Here is a 20,007-nt window from a genome sequence, read left to right as displayed (position 1 = left end):
TTTCCGCAACAAACATACACCCGCTACATAGATTCCTACATAGAGTCCACCAGTCGCCAACACAGAATATACATGAGATGCAGCCTTTCCAGGCACTAGGAGCCAGTGACATCACTGAGAGTGCAGCCTATCCAGTCACTAGGAACTAGTGATATCACTGAGAGTGCAGCCTATCCAGTCACTAGGAACCAGTAACGTCACTGAGAATACAGCCTATCCAGTCACTAGGAACCAGTAACGTCACTGAGAATGCAGCCTATCCCGTCACTAGGAGTCAGTGACATCACTGAGTGCGGAGTGTATCCAGGCACTAGGAACCAGTGACATCACTCAGAATGCAGCCTATCCAGTCACTAGGAACCAGTGACATCACTGAGAGTGCAGCCTATCCAGTCACTAGGAACCAGTAACCTCACTGAGAATACAGCCTATCCAGTCACTAGGAACCAGTGACATCACTGAGTGCGGAGTGTATCCAGGCACTAGGAACCAGTGACATCACTGAGTGCGCAGCCTATCCAGTCACTTCAAGTCATTTCAATACTTTCAGTATGTGAAATCGTCCTTAGTGCAAATCCTCTGTAACTTTCTGATATGGCCAATTATATACATATGCCTAATCTAGTCAGAAAGAATTGTGCGTAGCCACTCTCATCAATAACATAGAAAGGAGGAGCCTAGAGATTGGCTACAAACAATTAAATTTTTTTCCACTTCTGGAAAAAACTGCTGATACTGAAACACTATAAACACTACACTGTTGATACACTATACCCTAGGTTACATCCCCATTACTATCACATTATACCCTAGGTTACATCACTATCACATTACACCTTAGGTTACATCACTATCACATTATACCCTAGGTTACATCACTATCACACTATACCCTAGGTTACATCACTATCACACTATACCCTAGGTTACATCCCTATCACATTATACCCTAGGTTACATCCCTATCACATTATACCCTAGGTTACATCACTATCACATTATACCCCAGGTTACATCCCCATCACTATCACATTATACCCTAGGTTCCATCACTATCACACTATACCCTAGGTTACATCACTATCCCACTATACCCTAGGTTACATCACTATCACGCTATACCCTAGGTTACATCACTATCACGCTATACCCTAGGTGACAACACTATCACACTATACCCTAGGTTACATCCCCATCACATTATAAACTAGGTTACATCACTATCACACTATACCCTAGGTTACATCACTATCACATTATACCCTAGGTTACATCACTATCACACTATACCCTAGGTTACATCACTATCACACTATACCCTAGGTTACATCACTATCACACTATACCCTAGGTTACATCACTATCACACTATACCCTAGGTTACATCACTATCACACTATACCCTAGGTTACATCACTATCACATTATACCCTAGGTTACATCACTATCACATTATACCCTAAGGTACAGCACTATCACATTATACCCTAGGTTACATCCCTAACACATTATACCCTAGGTTACATCACTATCACATTATACCCCAGGTTACATCCCCATCACTATCACATTATACCCCAGGTGACATCACTATCATACTATACCCTAGGTGATATCACTATCACATTATACCCTAGGTAACATCACGATCACATTATACCCTAGGTTAATCACGATCACATTATACCCTAGGTTACATCCCTATCACATTATACCCTAGGTTACATCCCTATCACATTATACCCTAGGTTACATCCCCATCTCTATCATATTATACCCTAGGTTACATCCCCATCACTATCATATTATACCCTAGGTTACATCCCTATCACATTATACCCTAGGTTACATCACTATCACACTATACCCTAGGTTACATCACTATCACATTATACCCCAGGTTACATCCCCATCACTATCACATTATACCCTAGGTTCCATCACTATCACATTATACCCTAGGTTCCATCACTATCACACTATACCCTAGGTTACATCACTATCACACTATACCCTAGGTTACATCACTATCACACTATACCCTAGGTTACATCACTATCACACTATACCCTAGGTTACATCACTATCACACTATACCCTAGGTTACATCACTATCACACTATACCCTAGGTTACATCACTATCACATTATACCCTAGGTTACATCACTATCACATTATACCCTAGGTTACATCACTATCACACTATACCCTGGGTCCTTCTGCTCCAAAAGAAGAGAAGGAATCTTCTACCATGAGAACTATGTCTCCCCTCTGAATAGGGAGGAAATGTTACATTACACGATGTCCCCCATGTAGCAGACCTGGATGGCTTTTCTGGCTAACCTTCAAGGTCTTTGTCCTTTCCGTAGTTTGTGAAAAGTAATCTGGTCACTAAGGGGTTAAGGATACATCTTCAAATATGTAATCCTAGACAGGTATCTAGTCCAAAATAAGTCTTTGCATTGAGGGGGTCACAGACTTTTCCTCCAGTAAATTAAGGCTGATTAAGATGTAATGAAACTGGCTCAAACTCACCCCAACATAGTCTATATCCAAATCGTGGTACTGCTTGGCGCCAATGATCCAGGAGACGACATAGTAAGCCGTTACATCAGGATAGTAATAAGGCCAGTTGTAGCCGTCACCAATCCATCCTGGAAACGCCCAGGGCAGGCCTATTATACAGAGAGATATATCAGAGGCCAGGTGGTCGTCTCACCTGTCCAGCTCCCCCATCCACAGCTTATTCTCTGTATACCAAGAACGTTTCATTTCCTTCTCCTGCTGTTTCTCCAGCAACATCTCCTGAAAGCTTTGCATGAGTTTTAGACAATCTTCTTTTCAGGGGTATAAAAGACACCTTAATCCGAGAATCAATATTCATATATAAAGCCTTTAGTTTTAAAGGGGAACTCTCCTTTTTGTAAATGTTTGCACTCCTACAATTATCTTCATATTTGCTGATGTGTTGCTGGGGTGTGGATTAGTAGATCGGCCGTGTGTAGATAGACAATAAATAGGTCGACCACACTAGTTAGGGAGTGTAGATCGACAGTAACATTAGACAGACTATATTACAGTCTAACGTGACAATAGATCGATATGTAATATATCGAATGTCTAAGATAGACAGGTACATAAGGGCGACAGTACTTAGATCGACAAGTAATAGTTAGACGATGTTGATCTTAGGTATGTCGATCTATTAACTGTCGACCTATTTAGTTTCAATCTAGGACTCGTCAATCTTAGCTATGTCTATTAACTGTCGGACTATTTGGTGTCGAACTTGGATTCGTTGATCTTTTATATGTCGATCTATTAACTGACGACCAATTTAGTTTCGATCTTTTATTATGTTTATCATGTGTGCTGTCGATCTTCATATTGTCGGTATGCTATGTTTCGATCATATATGTCGATCTAATGTCAGTGTCGATCTCACGTTTTTTCGATATAGAGGTGCGGTGGAGCTATAGTTTGTTGATCTTTAGTACCTGTTGACCTCAATGGAGTCGATGTATGTATTGTTGATCTAACTGAGGTTGATCAGACAACCGGATACTGTGTTGCTGTATATTGTCCTGGGTTGGGTACGGGATGCTAGCGCTCGGGATCCATGCGGTCAGAATCCAGATGTGGGCATCCCGATAGGGTTAGGATACCGACACCTGTCGGTAAGTATCCTAACCCTACCCCTAAACCTAACCCTCCCGACGGCGGGGATTGAACCTACATCTCATTGTCCTCAGGGCCAGTAGTTATTGGGGCGGGACTAACAGCGTTATGTCTCCAGCCTCCTTTTCTACAGCTTGATTTTAGCATTGAAACACCCCACCCCAGGAATCTCCTTGTGCTGGCAGGGTTCTCACAATCCAGATGAGGGTCAATCATTTGGGTTTGGGGTAACCCTTTTAAATAATAGCTTAGGTGTTTAACTATCCCCAGTATGGGGGTGGGGATGAGATGATGAGCTGGGATCCCCTCTAAGAGGACTCTCCCACCTTGTGTGAATGATGTTTCAGGCCCGAGTCCCTACTGCTATGATTAGAGTTTAACACAACATTTTTCCTCTTCGCATGTAACACAGCAGCATCGTACGAACCAATACAGTAAGTAGCCGCAGTCTGCAGCCGGGAACACTTACAGTCACAGGATCGGTCAGGAATCTCTTACCGACAAGTTTTATATTTGGGTTCCTCTTCTTGGCCTCTTTCATCAGCCACCACTCATAGCCACGAAAGTAGTTCTGGTCATCGGGGTAATGCATGTGGGAGGGCTCGGTGCCATCTGAGGACATACAGGAGCCCAAATCAGTTCCCAATAGCAGAGAAAACCAAACCCCAGCACAAGAGGCGCAGGAGAGGGTTAGACACGATATGGGAACGTTAATACAGACAATTTCTGGCTATCATGACCTTGGCTAGAGTCATCAATTTAAAAACACATTTCTATATTATAACATTAAATTATTCTTTTAATGGAAAACCAGAAAGGCAAATGACAGGGTGAAGAGGGGGCAGAGCAGGTACCATGGTACGATCACAATCCCAGAAGTGCCTGACACGTGCCACCATATATCAGCGCCCACGCTCCTCAGAAGCAGCCCCTAAACCAACTTCCCATTTAGGTTTAATGACAAATAGAGGGGTCAGGAGAAATCTGAGAAGTGAGAGAGTGTAGGGAGCAGAAACAGACCCCCAATCTCCCAGAGAGAGCAGCATATTCTTACCTGGAGAGACAGAGGGCCTGATTCAGAGCCGGACACTATTTGCGGACGGTCGCTCTAAAAAAGGGGCCGGATATTTAAATTGAGCGCTCGCTCTTTGCGGTGTGTTGACGCCTCTATGTCTGAGTGAGCGTCTGAAAAATGCGCTCACTATTTTGTAAAGACGCCCCTTTGCCGTTCGCATCACACGTCATCTCCGGTATTTATTAGATTAATCGGGTACATCGAAAGGCATCAGAACTGCTCGCAGTGCTTGTGGTAGGATTTACTTCCCGCTATCACTGTGAGCAGTTCAGGCTAAAAGACAACCAAGTGACGTGGTCGATGACGCTCCTTTACTAATTATGCACTCCCATTAAACGCCCTTTTGACCGTTTGGCACGCCTGCGTTCGGATCTCCACTCCCCTGTTTTCAAGCACCTTCCCCTGTTACCACCCACAAACGGTACATTCTGTCAATCAAATTAGCAGCCCCTCGCTGTTTTACGAGCGCACGATTTCCGACCGCAATGATGTTTTGTGCATGCGCAGTTGTGCGAATATCGCTCAGAGCGAACGAGCGGCCGCTTACGAGCGGCTCTGAATCAGGCCCAGAGATACAGGGTGGGGAGTCTCCACACTGGGCATGTAAATCATGGCGTGACTGACTAGGTCGAATAAAAGGTTGAATTAGGAGAACTGAACTCTAACCTGAGCTGGTCAAAAGTTTTAAGCAAGATATCTAGATACACGTGTCCTAATGTGGTCACACCATACAAAGACCAGAATGATTTGCCCTCAGAGCTGCCCAGTGTTATAGTAAGCGATTCGCTGATGACCAGACCGCAACCGCCTGATTCAAAGGGAGAGGTACTTTTTAGCCCGTTTGCCTATATGGAGAAGCTGTAATGGGGGAATCGGACTGCTCACCCACAAAGCACAGCCAGGTTCCACCACTAGAACCAGCAGCCCGTTCAATTAAATGTAATCGCTGTGCCGCCAGGAAATCTAGGTGCAAATTGGAGTTTAATTTTTTTTCAACTAGGAACCAATATAAAATCAGAAAGTGTCATGAGGGGCGCGCACGCTGGAGGCGGAACAGATACTGCAGTGTATCCTTCCAATTCACACCGTGCCGCTGGTTCATAGTGATGTGATCAGATGCATAACCCTAAACCTCCAATCAGTCACATGGCCGCCACCGCGGTGTGTAACTGTATATCTAAGCTGATAAGTAATAAAGCTTTTTCCCCTCAACAAAACAAATATTTAGAACACAGTTAATGTCCCTTTAAGGCCTACTGACATTTAGTGGGTTTGTATCAGATAATCTCCAAGCAGCGGGCATGATTTAATGCTGGGTAAGGTCACATTGCCTGTTTAACGGCCATTTCCTGATAACAATGGGGCAGAATCTGTCTTTGATAGCACCAGAAGAACAAAAACAGTATTTCCTGTGAAGGGATTTGTAAATCAGACAGAATTTAAATGTTTTTGGCGTTTTTTAAGACGCGCTTGTCTGAAATAGTACCGTATCGGCAGGCGCTAGGAGAGGCTAGTATTTACAACGCAGTCTCCTGCCAACTGGAACGGACAGTACTGAGTGACGCAGCAATTCCAGAATGCCGTAAAATCATTCATCTGCTATTCTAGACGCTCCCAAACACGACCCTTTTATGTTGTGCACCATACAGCAGACTCCGAATCTTTACTTACAGGAGAACTTTAGTGTTTGTGAAGGTTCTAAATACGTGGTGAGGTGATCCTGTGAACGAGACAGTCCTCCAGGGGCCAAAGCTGTCCATGGCTCTGCTATCGTGCCCCTTATATGGTTATAAATACTGTGCTCCATATGGTTATGTGTGGTGCCCCCTATTGTTATAATGGGGCAGATACAATTAGTTGTCAGATTCTGCTCACACCTCTGTAGTCTGTAAAGCACAATTTGCCTTCTGTAGTTAATGCGCCGAATCTGCCAGAGCGAGTTCCGGCAGCTTCTGTGCTTAATTTTATCTGCTGCATTGTGTCCTCTTAATTGCTAAAATGTGCCCCCGATATTGTTATAGGACAATGTCCTCTTTGTTGTCATAAAGAATTGAAAACCCACCTGTTCATCAAAGCATACCCTTCCCCCACATATCCGTGTCACCAGGCCGCTCTCCCTCCCGCCTCAGCCGTCTCTACCTCGCCTACTTCCTGCGCTCAGGTCCCCCTCTACACACTCATGCCTCACGTCATCTGTCTATCTCCCCTAGATTGCAAGCTCCTAGGCGCAGGGTCCTCCTCCCCATTGTCTCACAGCCCTCTTCTCTAGCACTTCTATGACAGCCTTCACCTTCCCAGCTGTATTGTGTATGGACAATTGTGTTGCTATTTGTTACTTGTGCTCTGTTTATATTTTGGTTACTGTATTGTAATGTAATGTTCTGTGTACCCTTTACTGTATGGTACAGCGCTGCGGACCTCTTCTGGCGCCCTATAAATAACATGTAATAATAATAATGTGCCTCCAAACAAAATGTTTAATATATTGTGGGCTTATTATATTTTTGCTTCTATGTTTCTGTAGGGTAGTGGTATATTACTATTACTAGCCTTTACTCTCCCATAGTGATCCATTGGGGAAGATTCCCGGCAGCACCTGGCAGACAAAAGCAGAGTTCCCGGCAGCGGAAGCCCGACAGCGCTGGAAATCCCGATCGTCGTTAAGGTAAGTATAAACTAACCCTCCTTAGGGGTGCCTAACCCTAACCCCCCCCCCCTTTCTCCGCTGCCTAAACCTAAGTCCCCCGGGGGGGGGGGCCTAACCTTTAGTCGTCCCCCCCCCGTGGGGTGCCAACCCTAACCCTCCCTCCCCCTAGCCTAACCCTAACCCTCCCGGGGGGGGTGCCTAACCCTGTCCCCCCCAGGTGCCCTAAACCTAACCCTCCCCCCTGCAGCTGTCCGCTCGCGGCGCCCGGAAATTATCAGGCGTCTACATCTAGACGCCCGGCATTTCCCCCTCGCCGGGATATGACAGTTGGGAAGCCGGCTGTTGGTATTAAGGCAGCCAGTTTCCCGATTGTATACCGTTGGGGATGGGGTGTTAAAAAAGGGATGCCTCTTCTTCCAAATGCTTCTCAGTCTCGATTCCCATAAAGCCTTCGATACTATCCTGTGGTCGTACCTGTGTAAATTTTTCTCCCGCCGCGCTTTTGGTCAGGATTTTATTGGTTTGATCCACTTTTTCTATACTTCACCATTAACTTCAATATTATTGAATGGTCTGCGGGGAGGTGACATAACCTTGACTAGAGGCACTCGCCAGGGATGCCCCTTGTCGCCGTTACTGTTTAATCTCTCTCTAGACCCCTTACTTCCTTTAATTCATCAATCATCAGTAATCCATGGCATTAGATTAGGCTACAGAGAAATTAGAATTACGGCATCGCCGATGATATTTTGCTTTCTCTCTCCCGTCCTCTCTACAACATTCTATGTCTTTGCTTAGGGACTTTGGGGCGATATCTGGCTTACAGGTTAATTAGAGAAATTGATTGCTTTTTATTTGAAACCAGGCTTTATACGCCCTAGTTGGAATCTATAGAGTGTAAGCTTGCGAGCAGGGCCTTCCTACCTATATATCTGTCTGTTATTACCATGTTTTGTTCTATAAATGTTTCCAATTGTTAAACGCAACGGAATATGCTGCGCTATATCAGAAACTGTTAATAAATAATAATAATAATGCTACAACTCCCTTTGAGTGTGGTAGAAGAAGTTTTACTTATTTCGGAGTGCAAATTACCAAGAACCCCTCATCTTTATACTCTTTGAATTTTTCTAAAGCTTTGGCGTCCATGATTCGAGATCCCCTATCTGGGCAGGGTCAGTTTGATTAGAATGGTTTCCTTTCCTAGATTGATGTATTTGTTTCAATTTCTCCCTCTGTTGCTCACTGTGGCAGACACCAAAAAACTCAACACAACACTCAGTAACTTTATTTGGAAAAACGGGTGTAGTAGGTATAACCGCCGGACGCAGGGCCGGCGGTTCAAATCCCGACAGCGGCAGCCCGGCAAGGGTGAAAATCCCGATCATCCCTAAGGTAAGTATCGCTAACCTAACTCTACCCCTAACCCTCCCCCCCAGGTGCCTAAACCTAACCTCCCCTTCCCCGCTGCCTAAACCAAAGTCCCCCGGGGGTTGCCTAACCCTAACCTCCCCCCGGGGGTTGCCTAACCCTAACCCCCCCCCTTACTCTAACCTAACCCTCCCGGGGGGGGGTGCCTGCCCCAAAGTCCCCCCTGGAGCCCTAAACCTAACCTTCCCTCCCCCCCCCCCCCTCGCGCGCAGCTTCCCGCACCCGGCTTACCTTTGTTCGGTATGCCGGGCGTCTGTCTTCCGGCATATGGTTAATGACAGGCGTCAAGTTTTCGACGCCTGTCATTAGTACCACACCGGGATTAGAAAGTCTGGAAGCCGGTGGTCAGCATTTAGACAGTCGGCTTCCAAACTACATCCCGGAAAAACAAAAGGCGTACAATTGGCTTGATTCGTCTACAACTAAAGACCCATGGGGGTATCAATTTTCCCATTGTAACGAATTATAATCCCGCTGCCCTGCTGCACCACCTTCGCGATTGGCTGCAGGGTTCTAGTGTATACACTGATACGGTATTGGAAGCTAATTTCTTAGATTAATGGAACTTGTGTTCTTTTCTTCATCTCCATGATACAGAAATCCCCTTGCAATTAAGGGAAAACCCTCTTCTCTTGAGTACACGTATAGTGTGGCACATATTGCAACATAAATCTGGGTTGAATGCATATAAAACGCTTTTTCATCCTTTTCTATGTAACCCCGATTTCCAGCGGGGCTTGGCCTCTAACCCTTTCCTCTCGTGGTCAGAAAAGGGTATCACTTCTATTGGGTGTTTGGTTGCTAAACTTAATAAACCGCCCCTCACATTCCGAAAGGAGGTGGGCAAATATGACTTTTTAGCTTCCTACCCATATTTCCAGGCATCATCATTACATTAGCCATGTTGTACATAATTTTTACGTACGTTATGTACGTAACGTCAGATTAGGATAATCCCTTGGACAATTTTTTGTCCTGTCCCACCCCTAGATGTAAAGTTATCTCTCTTCACTATGCCTTTTTAAAGGGATAATTTAGAATATACCAAACTTAAATCCGGCCTACATCAGTGGTTACATTTCCCAAATCTAACAAATAACCAGTTGCTCAAGGCCCTTGATGAATCCAGTAGTCTCCTTTCTATGAGCTCTTATAAGGAGTTATTTTTAAATGTATTCCATAGAACATATATTAGCGTCCAACGGGGCTTTTTAGAAACATGGAATTTGATGGCAGATAAGAACCACTTGGCCCATCTAGTCTGCCCCATTTTTAAACATATTACCTCAACCCTTACTGATACTTACTTCCTCTGAAGGATATCCTTATGTCTATCCCATGCATGTTTAAAATGCTCTACTGTCCTAGCCTCTACCACCTCTGATGGGGGCTATTCCACTTGTACACTACCCTGGGTTCTTCCCATTTCCATAGATGCCCTCGTTGCGGGGATGATAATGCAGATTTGTACCATTGTCTATGGTCTTGCCCTTTGGTTGGAGCCTTTTGGCTCAGGATTCGCAGTTTTGCTTTAGGGCATTTGGTCAATTTTGTTCCCTTTTCTCCTGAATGGGCCATACTAGGGATCCTACCTCAAGGTCAGAGAGTGGCACCTGGGAGTCGGAAACTCTTGCTTGCTTTGAGTGCGGCTGCTAAAAAGAGACTATATTACAGGTATGAATTCAGCCGGGAATGCTTCACTTCTCTTTATTCAAGGAAAATATATTTTCTTTGTTTAGAATGGATTGGGTGGAGGCTTCTTCTGTGTAAAGAATCTAAAGTGACAACAAGTGTTATCGTCTGGGAAAGCTATATAGATACACTCCTATCGCAAACTCAACGGTTGCTCATCCAATGTTTTTCGTGCATCTCATGGTATTTGTTGCGCCTAATAGATAACGACCCTCCTATATCCTTGTCAGGGGTTCCCTAGTCCGCACGGCACTATTATGTTGACATTTATGGGTTTTTTTCTTGTTTATATATACACTTGTTTTTGCATTTTTGTATGATTTCTATTGTTTTTTTTGGTTTATTTATATATTGTTGTATTTTAAATTTATGCTTGATTGAAAGATAAGTCTTATAAATTGTCTCCTGTGTGATAATTGTATCCATGTCTATATTTCTACGATATTCTAAATTGTATGGATTTAGATTTTTTTTTTTTTTTGTCAAAAAATGCTATTGAATCAAAAAAAACACATTTATAATAAAAAAATAAAAAAAAGAACACAATGAAACGTAAAGAACTGCTCAGCTGAGCTCTCCAGACACTAATGCCCATCTCAGACTAGCAGTAAAATCCAGGGTTATTGCACATGTAACTGGGATTTTGCTTAGTCTGAAAGCCGGGGCAGTTAGAAGGGTTGAAAGCAGAATCTACCTGGGTAATGCTGCAGTGTAAACGGATAACCTGGGTCATCCAGCCCAGGACCCATTTCCAGCATAGGAAGAGCCGAAGCTTGCCAAGCGCTGGCACTACACCAACATGGCCAGTCCGGGAATAAGCCGCCTGGCTGAAAGGGGTCTCATCCAGGTCGGACCCACTTTCAAAATCCCGGAGTGCGATCTGGCATTTTAATCTAAAAGGTGTATAAGTGAGTTAAATGCCAGGTATCCATCTATGTGATTGAGGCCAGCCATCCAGGGGTGGTCTCCCACCTCTGCCGTCAGGTAGATTAGGGCAGGGTCACAAACGTTACTGGGGCAGGATGCAGCATTAGATATGTTACAGGATAACCATCACCCATGTAATTATATAGATGGGAATATAAACTGTGTGTGCCCCAAACTCCTCCTCCAAAGTGCGGTTTTGTACAAAAGTGGAGATTTCCCTCATATCCACCAATCAGCTTCAAGCTATCACTTATCTGGTAAACTCTAGAAAATTATAGGTACAATCTGATTGGTTTCCTTGGGCATATCTCCATTTTAGTAAATTTACTTCAAAGGCTCATAACAGAGTATGCACCAAATGCTCTCTTGTGTAACGTCACGCAAATACAGTTTCATGGGTTAGTGCGTCAAGATGGCAGTGCATGCATAGGAGCAAAATCATGTGCAGTCTATTAGACAGGCAGACCCAGGGAATCATTGCTGACAGCGTGCTGTGTGCATGAATGACCCATCATTGGGCTACACCCAATATGTTTGATGGGAGGAACTGTGCACCTTCCAGTTGTGATTTTCTGGGAAACCTGACTCTAGAGGCACATCACATCACTCTAGAGGCACATCACCCACACATCACATCACTCTAGAGGCACATCACCATCACATCACTCTAGAGGCACATCACCAACACATCACATCACTCTAGAGGCACATCACATCACTCTAGAGGCACATCACATCACTCTAGAGGCACATCACCAACACATCACATCACTCTAGAGGCACATCACCCACACATCACTCTAGAGGCACATCACCATCACATCACATCACTCTAGAGGCACATCACCCACACATCACATCACTCTAGAGGCACATCACCATCACATCACATCACTCTAGAGGAACATCACCATCACATCACTCTAGAGGCACATCACCCACACATCACTCTAGAGGCACATCACCAACACATCACTCTAGAGGCACATCACCATCACATCACTCTAGAGGCACATCACATCACTCCAGAGGCACATCACCCGCATATCACATCACTCTAGAGGCACATCACATCACTCTAGAGGCACATCACCATCACATCACTCTAGAGGCACATCACCCACACATCACTCTAGAGGCACATCACCCACACATCACTTCACTCTAGAGGCACATCACCATCACATCACTCTAGAGGCACATCACCATCACATCACTCTAGAGGCACATCACCAACACATCACATCATTCTAGAGGCACATCACATCACTCTAGAGGCACATCACCATCACATCACATCACTCTAGAGGCACATCACCATCACATCACTCTAGAGGCACATCACATTACTCTAGAGGCACATCACCAACACATCACATCATTCTAGAGGCACATCACCAACACATCACATCACTCTAGAGGCACATCACCCACACATCACATCACTCTAGAGGCACATCACTCTAGAGGCACATCACCATCACATCACTCTAGAGGCACATCACCATCACATCACATCACTCTAGAGGCACATCACCCGCACATCACTCTAGAGGCACATCACCATCACATCACTCTAGAGGCACATCACCATCACATCACTCTAGAGGCACATCACCCACACATCACATCACTCTAGAGGCACATCACCATCACATCACTCTAGAGGCACATCACCCACACATCACATCACTCTAGAGGCACATCACCATCACATCACTCTAGAGGCACATCACCCACACGTCACATCACTCTAGAGGCACATCACCCACACATCACATCACTCTAGAGGCACATCACCATCACATCACTCTAGAGGCACATCACCCACACATCACATCACTCTAGAGGCACATCACCATCACATCACTCTAGAGGCACATCACCCACACATCACATCACTCTAGAGGCACATCACCATCACATCACTCTAGAGGCACATCACCCACACGTCACATCACTCTAGAGGCACATCACCCACATGTCACATCACCCACACATCACTCTAGAGGCACATCACCCACACATCACATCACTCTAGAGGCACATCACCATCACATCACTCTAGAGGCACATCACCATCACATCACATCACTCTAGAGGCACATCGCCATCACATCACTCTAGAGGCACATCACCATCACATCACATCACTCTAGAGGCACATCACCCGCACATCACTCTAGAGGCACATCGCCATCACATCACTCTAGAGGCACATCGCCATCACATCACTCTAGAGGCACATCACCCACACATCACATCACTCTAGAGGCACATCGCCATCACATCACTCTAGAGGCACATCACCATCACATCACTCTAGAGGCACATCACCCACACGTCACATCACTCTAGAGGCACATCACCCACATGTCACATCACCCACACATCACTCTAGAGGCACATCACCCACACATCACATCACTCTAGAGGCACATCACCATCACATCACTCTAGAGGCACATCACCATCACATCACATCACTCTAGAGGCACATCGCCATCACATCACTCTAGAGGCACATCACCATCACATCACATCACTCTAGAGGCACATCACCCGCACATCACTCTAGAGGCACATCGCCATCACATCACTCTAGAGGCACATCGCCATCACATCACTCTAGAGGCACATCACCCACACATCACATCACTCTAGAGGCACATCGCCATCACATCACTCTAGAGGCACATCGCCATCACATCACTCTAGAGGCACATCACCCACACATCACATCACTCTAGAGGCACATCACCCACACATCACTCTAGAGGCACATCGCCATCACATCACTCTAGAGGCACATCGCCATCACATCACTCTAGAGGCACATCGCCATCACATCACTCTAGAGGCACATCGCCATCACATCACTCTAGAGGCACAGCACCAAATCTAATCCAAGCACACTTTGGTGGTTCCTAAACGAGCTTTGAAGAAAGCTGTGCATATACTACGCTTATATTCTACAGAAATAATGTTTCTGTAGCAGCAGAAGATCCTTCATAGTGCCCGCCTGGGTAAAGGTGTAATACTGTATAATTTACCTGTCGTCTGGGCATCACCTCCAATTTCCACCTTAAAGATCTGTAAGGAAGCCCCGAAATTCGGCTGGAAATAAAAGAACCAATGACGTTACCATCTCCCTGACAGTTACACTCCGGCTTTCCCGTTATATTGTCCTATAGTAAATAATATACAAGTTTTGACAACACATCAACCACATGAAGGTGGAGGCCGGTAATGTAATGTCTCATGGGGCAGAGAGCACACTGGAGGCTGGTAACTGATATCATAGGAAATCATATAAAGAAGAGCTCAGCTCTTCTTACACAATAGACCTGGTCACTGCCATGTCCGAGGTATAATCAGTGCAGAGTAACGGGTCACTCCCATGCCCGAGGTATTATCAGCGCAGAGTAAGGGGTCACTGCCATGCCCGAGGTATAATCAGCGCAGAGTAAGGGGTCACTGCCATGCCCGAGGTATAATCAGCGCAGAGTAAGGGGTCACTCCCATGCCCGAGGTATAATCAGCGCAGAGTAAGGGTTCACTCCCATGCCCGAGGTATAATCAGCGCAGAGTAAGGGGTCACTCCCATGCCCGAGGTATAATCAGCGCAGAGTAAGGGGTCACTCCCATGCCCGAGGTATATTCAGCGCAGAGTAAGGGGTCACTCCCATGCCCGAGGTATATTCAGCACAGAGTAAGGGGTCACTCCCATGCCCGAGGTATTATCAGCGCAGAGTAAGGGGTCACTTCCATGCCCGAGGTATAATCAGCGCAGAGTAAGGGGTCACTTCCATGCCCGAGGTATAATCAGCACAGAGTAAGGGGTCACTCCCATGCCCGAGGTATAATCAGCGCAGAGTAAGGGGTCACTGCCATGTCCGAGGTATAATCAGCGCAGAGTAAGGGGTCACTGCCATGCCCGAGGTATAATCAGCGCAGAGTAAGGAGTCACTCCCATGCCCGAGGTATAATCAGCGCAGAGTAAGGGGTCACTCCCATGTCCGAGGTATAATCAGCGCAGAATAAGGGGTCACTCTCACGTCCGAGGTATTATCAGCGCAGAGTAAGGGGTGACTCCCATGCCCGAGGTATAATCAGCGCAGAGTAAGGGGTCACTCCCACGTCCGAGGTATTATCAACGCAGAGTAAGGGGTCCATACAGGGAATTGTAACATACAGAAGACATGGAAAGACTAGAACACAAGAGCTTACAGGGAAAAAGTTACTGCCACATTGAGGGTGACGATACACATACACAGAAGGGTTCGGCATACATGTTCGATGGTCACAATCATGTTGCCATTGTCAGCGTGTTGACATTGGGGCTCCCTTCTGATTCTGTCTCTGACAATAGAGCGAACACTCCTGGAAAAGTCGACATTATGACGATGGCAGCGTTCTTTCGTGTGACATTTTCTAAGTACCCACATTAATGTCGACATCATCAATGTAGACATTCTGGATTGTGCATGTCGACATGTTAAACGCTGACACTGCGACCACGCAGACTATAGACTGTAATCAGGGACTTCGTTACCAGTTATTATCCAATCAGTCCATATACAGCGCTCTGTAACCAAGGATTAATACGGACATTTCTGAATGATAGAGATATAGATATATATAGCACTGATCCACAGCACCCTAGACTTGGGGTGCAACATGGTATGTGACCACATTCTTAAATAGAAATCACAGGGGTTCTGTACTCACCATAACTAATAATACAGTAATAATAATAATAATAATAATAATAATAATAAATAGTGGGGTTTTGGTTCATGCATTGATCAATTCATGAACGAAACCCCACTATTTATTATTATTATGGTGAGGGGGGGAGGGGGAGAGGGAGAGGGAGAGAGAGAAACGGGCCCTCTGTGCTTTCCTACTTGGTTAAGCATCCAGATAAGCCTTTTGCACTTTGCTCTAAAGTAATTATAAATTGTGTTACGTGTACATAGAATAAAATTGTATTTAACTACTACACTATGGGAGCACTATCTATCTTTTCTATGTACGTCTGAGCCCTGTGTTTAGCCCAAACCTGAACAGTGAGAACGATCAGAGGGGACTCATTGAAAGATCTACTTCTACATGCTCATTTATTGGAGCCACATGGTACGCATATTCACACTCCTGTGGCAATATAAAGTATATTACAATACTACACTATAAGGCGCTCTTCTCCATCTTTTGTATTTCATAAAAAACCCCGAGGACGTGACAACAGAAGTCCTCTCTTGGGAGCTCACGAGTGGCCCTCTTCAAGATTGGGAATATAGTGGATCTTTTTCTAACTCGAGGACTTTTTGGGACAATATTCCAACAATATTACGAAAAGCGCCGACACCAGTAATAGTACTTATATAAATATAAATAATATATATGAATCAAAAAATGTGGTATGTTTATGTTCTTGGCACAAACGGTGATCAGAACAAGGAAACGTCTTTACCTTGAACAGGTAGTCTAGGATCTGGGTTCTGTACGGCTCAGGGTAATTTACAAGCAGACGGGAGGTCGCCTAGAAGACAAACGCAAACAGATCAGCAGATATGGAGATACCAAGAGCCAGGAATGGAGGTACGGGACAGGGGTAGAGAGTTATAGGGTAGGGGGGTCTAACCCCAAAGAATACACACAGGTAATAAAGATAAGTATACTAGGTATGAGGAAAGGTTAGACAGATCTACGGTGTTTACACTTGAGGCAATATTTGAGACAAGCGGCATGGCGCCCACTCGGGTACATACACTTTATTTAGGAGGTGGAGCTAACAGGCAGCATGGCACAGAGCACTTCTCCACCCCCCTCATTTTCCACCAGCAGCCCCATCACCCCCCTGATTCTCCACCTACAGCCCCATCACCCCCGATTCTTCACCTACAGCCCCATCACCCCCCCGATTCTCCACCAGCAGTCCCATCACCTCCCTCATTCTCCAAAAGCAGCCCCATCACCCCCGTCATTCCCCTACAGCCCCAAACCCCCCCTCATTCCCCTACAGCCCCATCACCCCCCTCATTCTCCACCTGCAGCCCCATCACCCCCCTCATTCTCCACCTGCAGCCCCATCACCCCCCCTTATTATCCACCTGCAGCCCCATCACCCCCCTCATTCTCCACCTGCAGCCCCATCACCCCCCTCATTCTCCACCTGCAGCCCCATCACCCCCCTCATTTTCCACCTGCAGCCCCATCACCCCCCTCATTCTCCACCTGCAGCCCCATCACCCCCCTCATTCCCCACCTGCAGCCCCATCACCCCCCTCATTCCCCACCTGCAGCCCCATCACCCCCCTCATTCCCCACCTGCAGCCCCATCACCCCCCTCATTCTCCACCTGCAGCCCCATCACCCCCCCTCATTCTCCACCTGCAGCCTCATCACCCCCCTCATTCTCCACCTGCAGCCCCATCACCCCCCTCATTCCCCACCTGCAGCCCCATCACCCCCCTCATTCTCCACCTGCAGCCCCATCACCCCCCCTCATTCTCCACCTGCAGCCTCATCACCCCCCTCATTCTCCACCTGCAGCCTCATCACCCCCCTCATTCTCCACCTGCAGCCCCATCACCCCCCTCATTCCCCACCTGCAGCCCCATCACCCCCCTCATTCCCCACCTGCAGCCCCATCACCCCCCTCATTCTCCACCTGCAGCCCCATCACCCCCCTCATTCTCCACCTGCAGCCCCATCACCCCCCCTCATTCTCCACCTGCAGCCTCATCACCCCCCTCATTCTCCACCTGCAGCCCCATCACCCCCCTCATTCTCCACCTGCAGCCTCATCACCCCCCTCTTTTGGTCCCATCACTTCCCCTCCCCAAGCCTCTTTCCTAGAGCACCCCCGGGTGACAGCTCCCCGGACAGAGGAGCACCGCTCTCACCCCTCCTCCGCTCACAGCTCCGATCCCATCAAACTCCCGGCCAAGTCCTCCCCGGTCACTCAGCGCATACTCTGCCCGGACCCCCTGCAGCCAGAGCCAGGCCAGCAGCGGCAACATGACGGCGACACTGTCCCCGCTCAGCCTTCTCAGCAGCCCCGCCATCACCGGCACCAGCTAGCAGCCAGCGGGAGCCAGTCATGTGACCCAACCCGGAAGCGACCTCAGCATTCCAAGCCTGCTGCCAGTACTGCCCGCACCTCTCTGTCACCTGACCCGCTCACGTGTGCATCTCCTTATCACTCAGCTGGTCAATAATATAAATAAGTGCATATAAACTGTATAAATATATATATATATTGCCTACCATCCTACATTACCCCTTCCACCCTGTACAAAATGCTCTGTTCCTGGACTTCACACCTAATGTATGATTGCAGCCACCTGTGTTGAACAGGTAATAGATGAGTCCGGTGTATCAGCACAAGTGATGGCAATCATCAATTAAGAGAGAAATCCAGGAGCAGAGCATTTTGTACCGGATGGAAGGGGTCGTGTTGGAGGGTCTGTATGTATAGTTGGTAGGGCCGTAGGGAGGGTGGTGCGGCCGGTGCCTCCGCACAAGGCGGAATCCTGCAAGGTCACCTGCCGCTACCTGCTGTGCTCCGTAGGTCTGCGGGAAGAGACCTGGAGTGGTACGCGGCAGAGCAGAATAATTTGAAATTAATTCCCGCCCTCCACCCGATGGCTGGATGAAAAGGTAAGCACATACGGGAAGGAGGGGGCGGGGGCAAGCAAGAGAGACGACAGTGCAGCACAGAGCGCACTGCCGTCCTGTTACGGCGCTGATAGTTGGTATGCGCTCGGCAGTCGGGATGCTGAGTCTTACATTTCCGGTGCCGGCATCCCGACCCTCCCCAAAACTGATAATTTCGTTAGCAGGTCCGTATAGACCAGGGGTGGCCAACCCTTGGCTCTCGAGCCGCATGAGGCTCTTCTGAGCTTTTAATGCGGCTCGCGGCTCGGCAGACCCCCATTGTTACTGAGAACACTGGTCTCTAAAGCCATCAGAGGCTAAAGAAGCCTCTGATCGCTTCAGAGGCCAGCGTTCCCAGTAATGCAGTATGTGGGTGACGTCATGATGTCACCCGCGTTGTGAGGACCCCGCGCGTCTGCTTGATCCAGTTAGACCCAGCAGGTGGCGGAAGCAGTTGCAGCGACGACGGGACTTGGGAGCCCTGACATCGTGGAGCGGTGCCAGCTCGAAGGTAAGTTTCTTCATAGGGGTGGGGGGTTAGTGCTGGGGGCACGACTACAGGCAGCATTGCAGGAGGGGGACAGCTACAGGGGCCATTGCTTAATGGGCACAGCTACAGGGGACAGTGCAGAAGGGGCGCAACTACTGGGGGGCATTGTTTAATGGGCACGGCTACAGGAGGCCTTGCAGAAGGGACAACTACTGGGGGGCATTGCATAATGTTCACAGCTACAGGGGCACTGCAGAAGGGGCACAACTACTGGGGGCATTGCATAATGCATACAGCTACAGGGGGCATTGCATAATGTTCACAGCTACAGGGGCACTGCAGAAGGGGCACAACTACTGGGGGCATTACATAATGCACACAGCTACAGGGGGCATTGCATA

General features: G+C 47.1%; 1 protein-coding gene across 2 annotated transcripts in view; it reads right to left on the bottom strand.

Moving 5' to 3' along the window:
* Window positions 1–18,614, bottom strand: part of GALC (galactosylceramidase) — a 52,299-nt gene extending 33,685 nt beyond the window's left edge. For both annotated transcript variants that reach the window (XM_088455549.1, XM_088455550.1), the window contains exons 1-5: window positions 18,363–18,614; window positions 16,928–16,996; window positions 14,505–14,568; window positions 4,178–4,291; window positions 2,537–2,676 (exon numbers count right to left, since the gene is read on the bottom strand). In XM_088455549.1, the coding sequence (XP_088311675.1) occupies window positions 2,537–2,676; window positions 4,178–4,291; window positions 14,505–14,568; window positions 16,928–16,996; window positions 18,363–18,524 (549 nt within the window). In that variant the 5' untranslated portion in view covers window positions 18,525–18,614. The remainder of the gene's footprint in view (window positions 1–2,536; window positions 2,677–4,177; window positions 4,292–14,504; window positions 14,569–16,927; window positions 16,997–18,362) is intronic.
* Window positions 18,615–20,007: the final 1,393 nt, after the last annotated feature.

Source organism: Taudactylus pleione, unplaced genomic scaffold (assembly GCF_031769625.1).
Source record: "Taudactylus pleione unplaced genomic scaffold, aTauple2 ptg000660l, whole genome shotgun sequence".
Classification (NCBI taxonomy): Eukaryota; Metazoa; Chordata; class Amphibia; order Anura; family Myobatrachidae; genus Taudactylus; species Taudactylus pleione.
The sequence above is the reverse complement of the archived record's forward strand: the minus strand, read 5'-3'. Positions and strand labels throughout refer to the sequence as shown.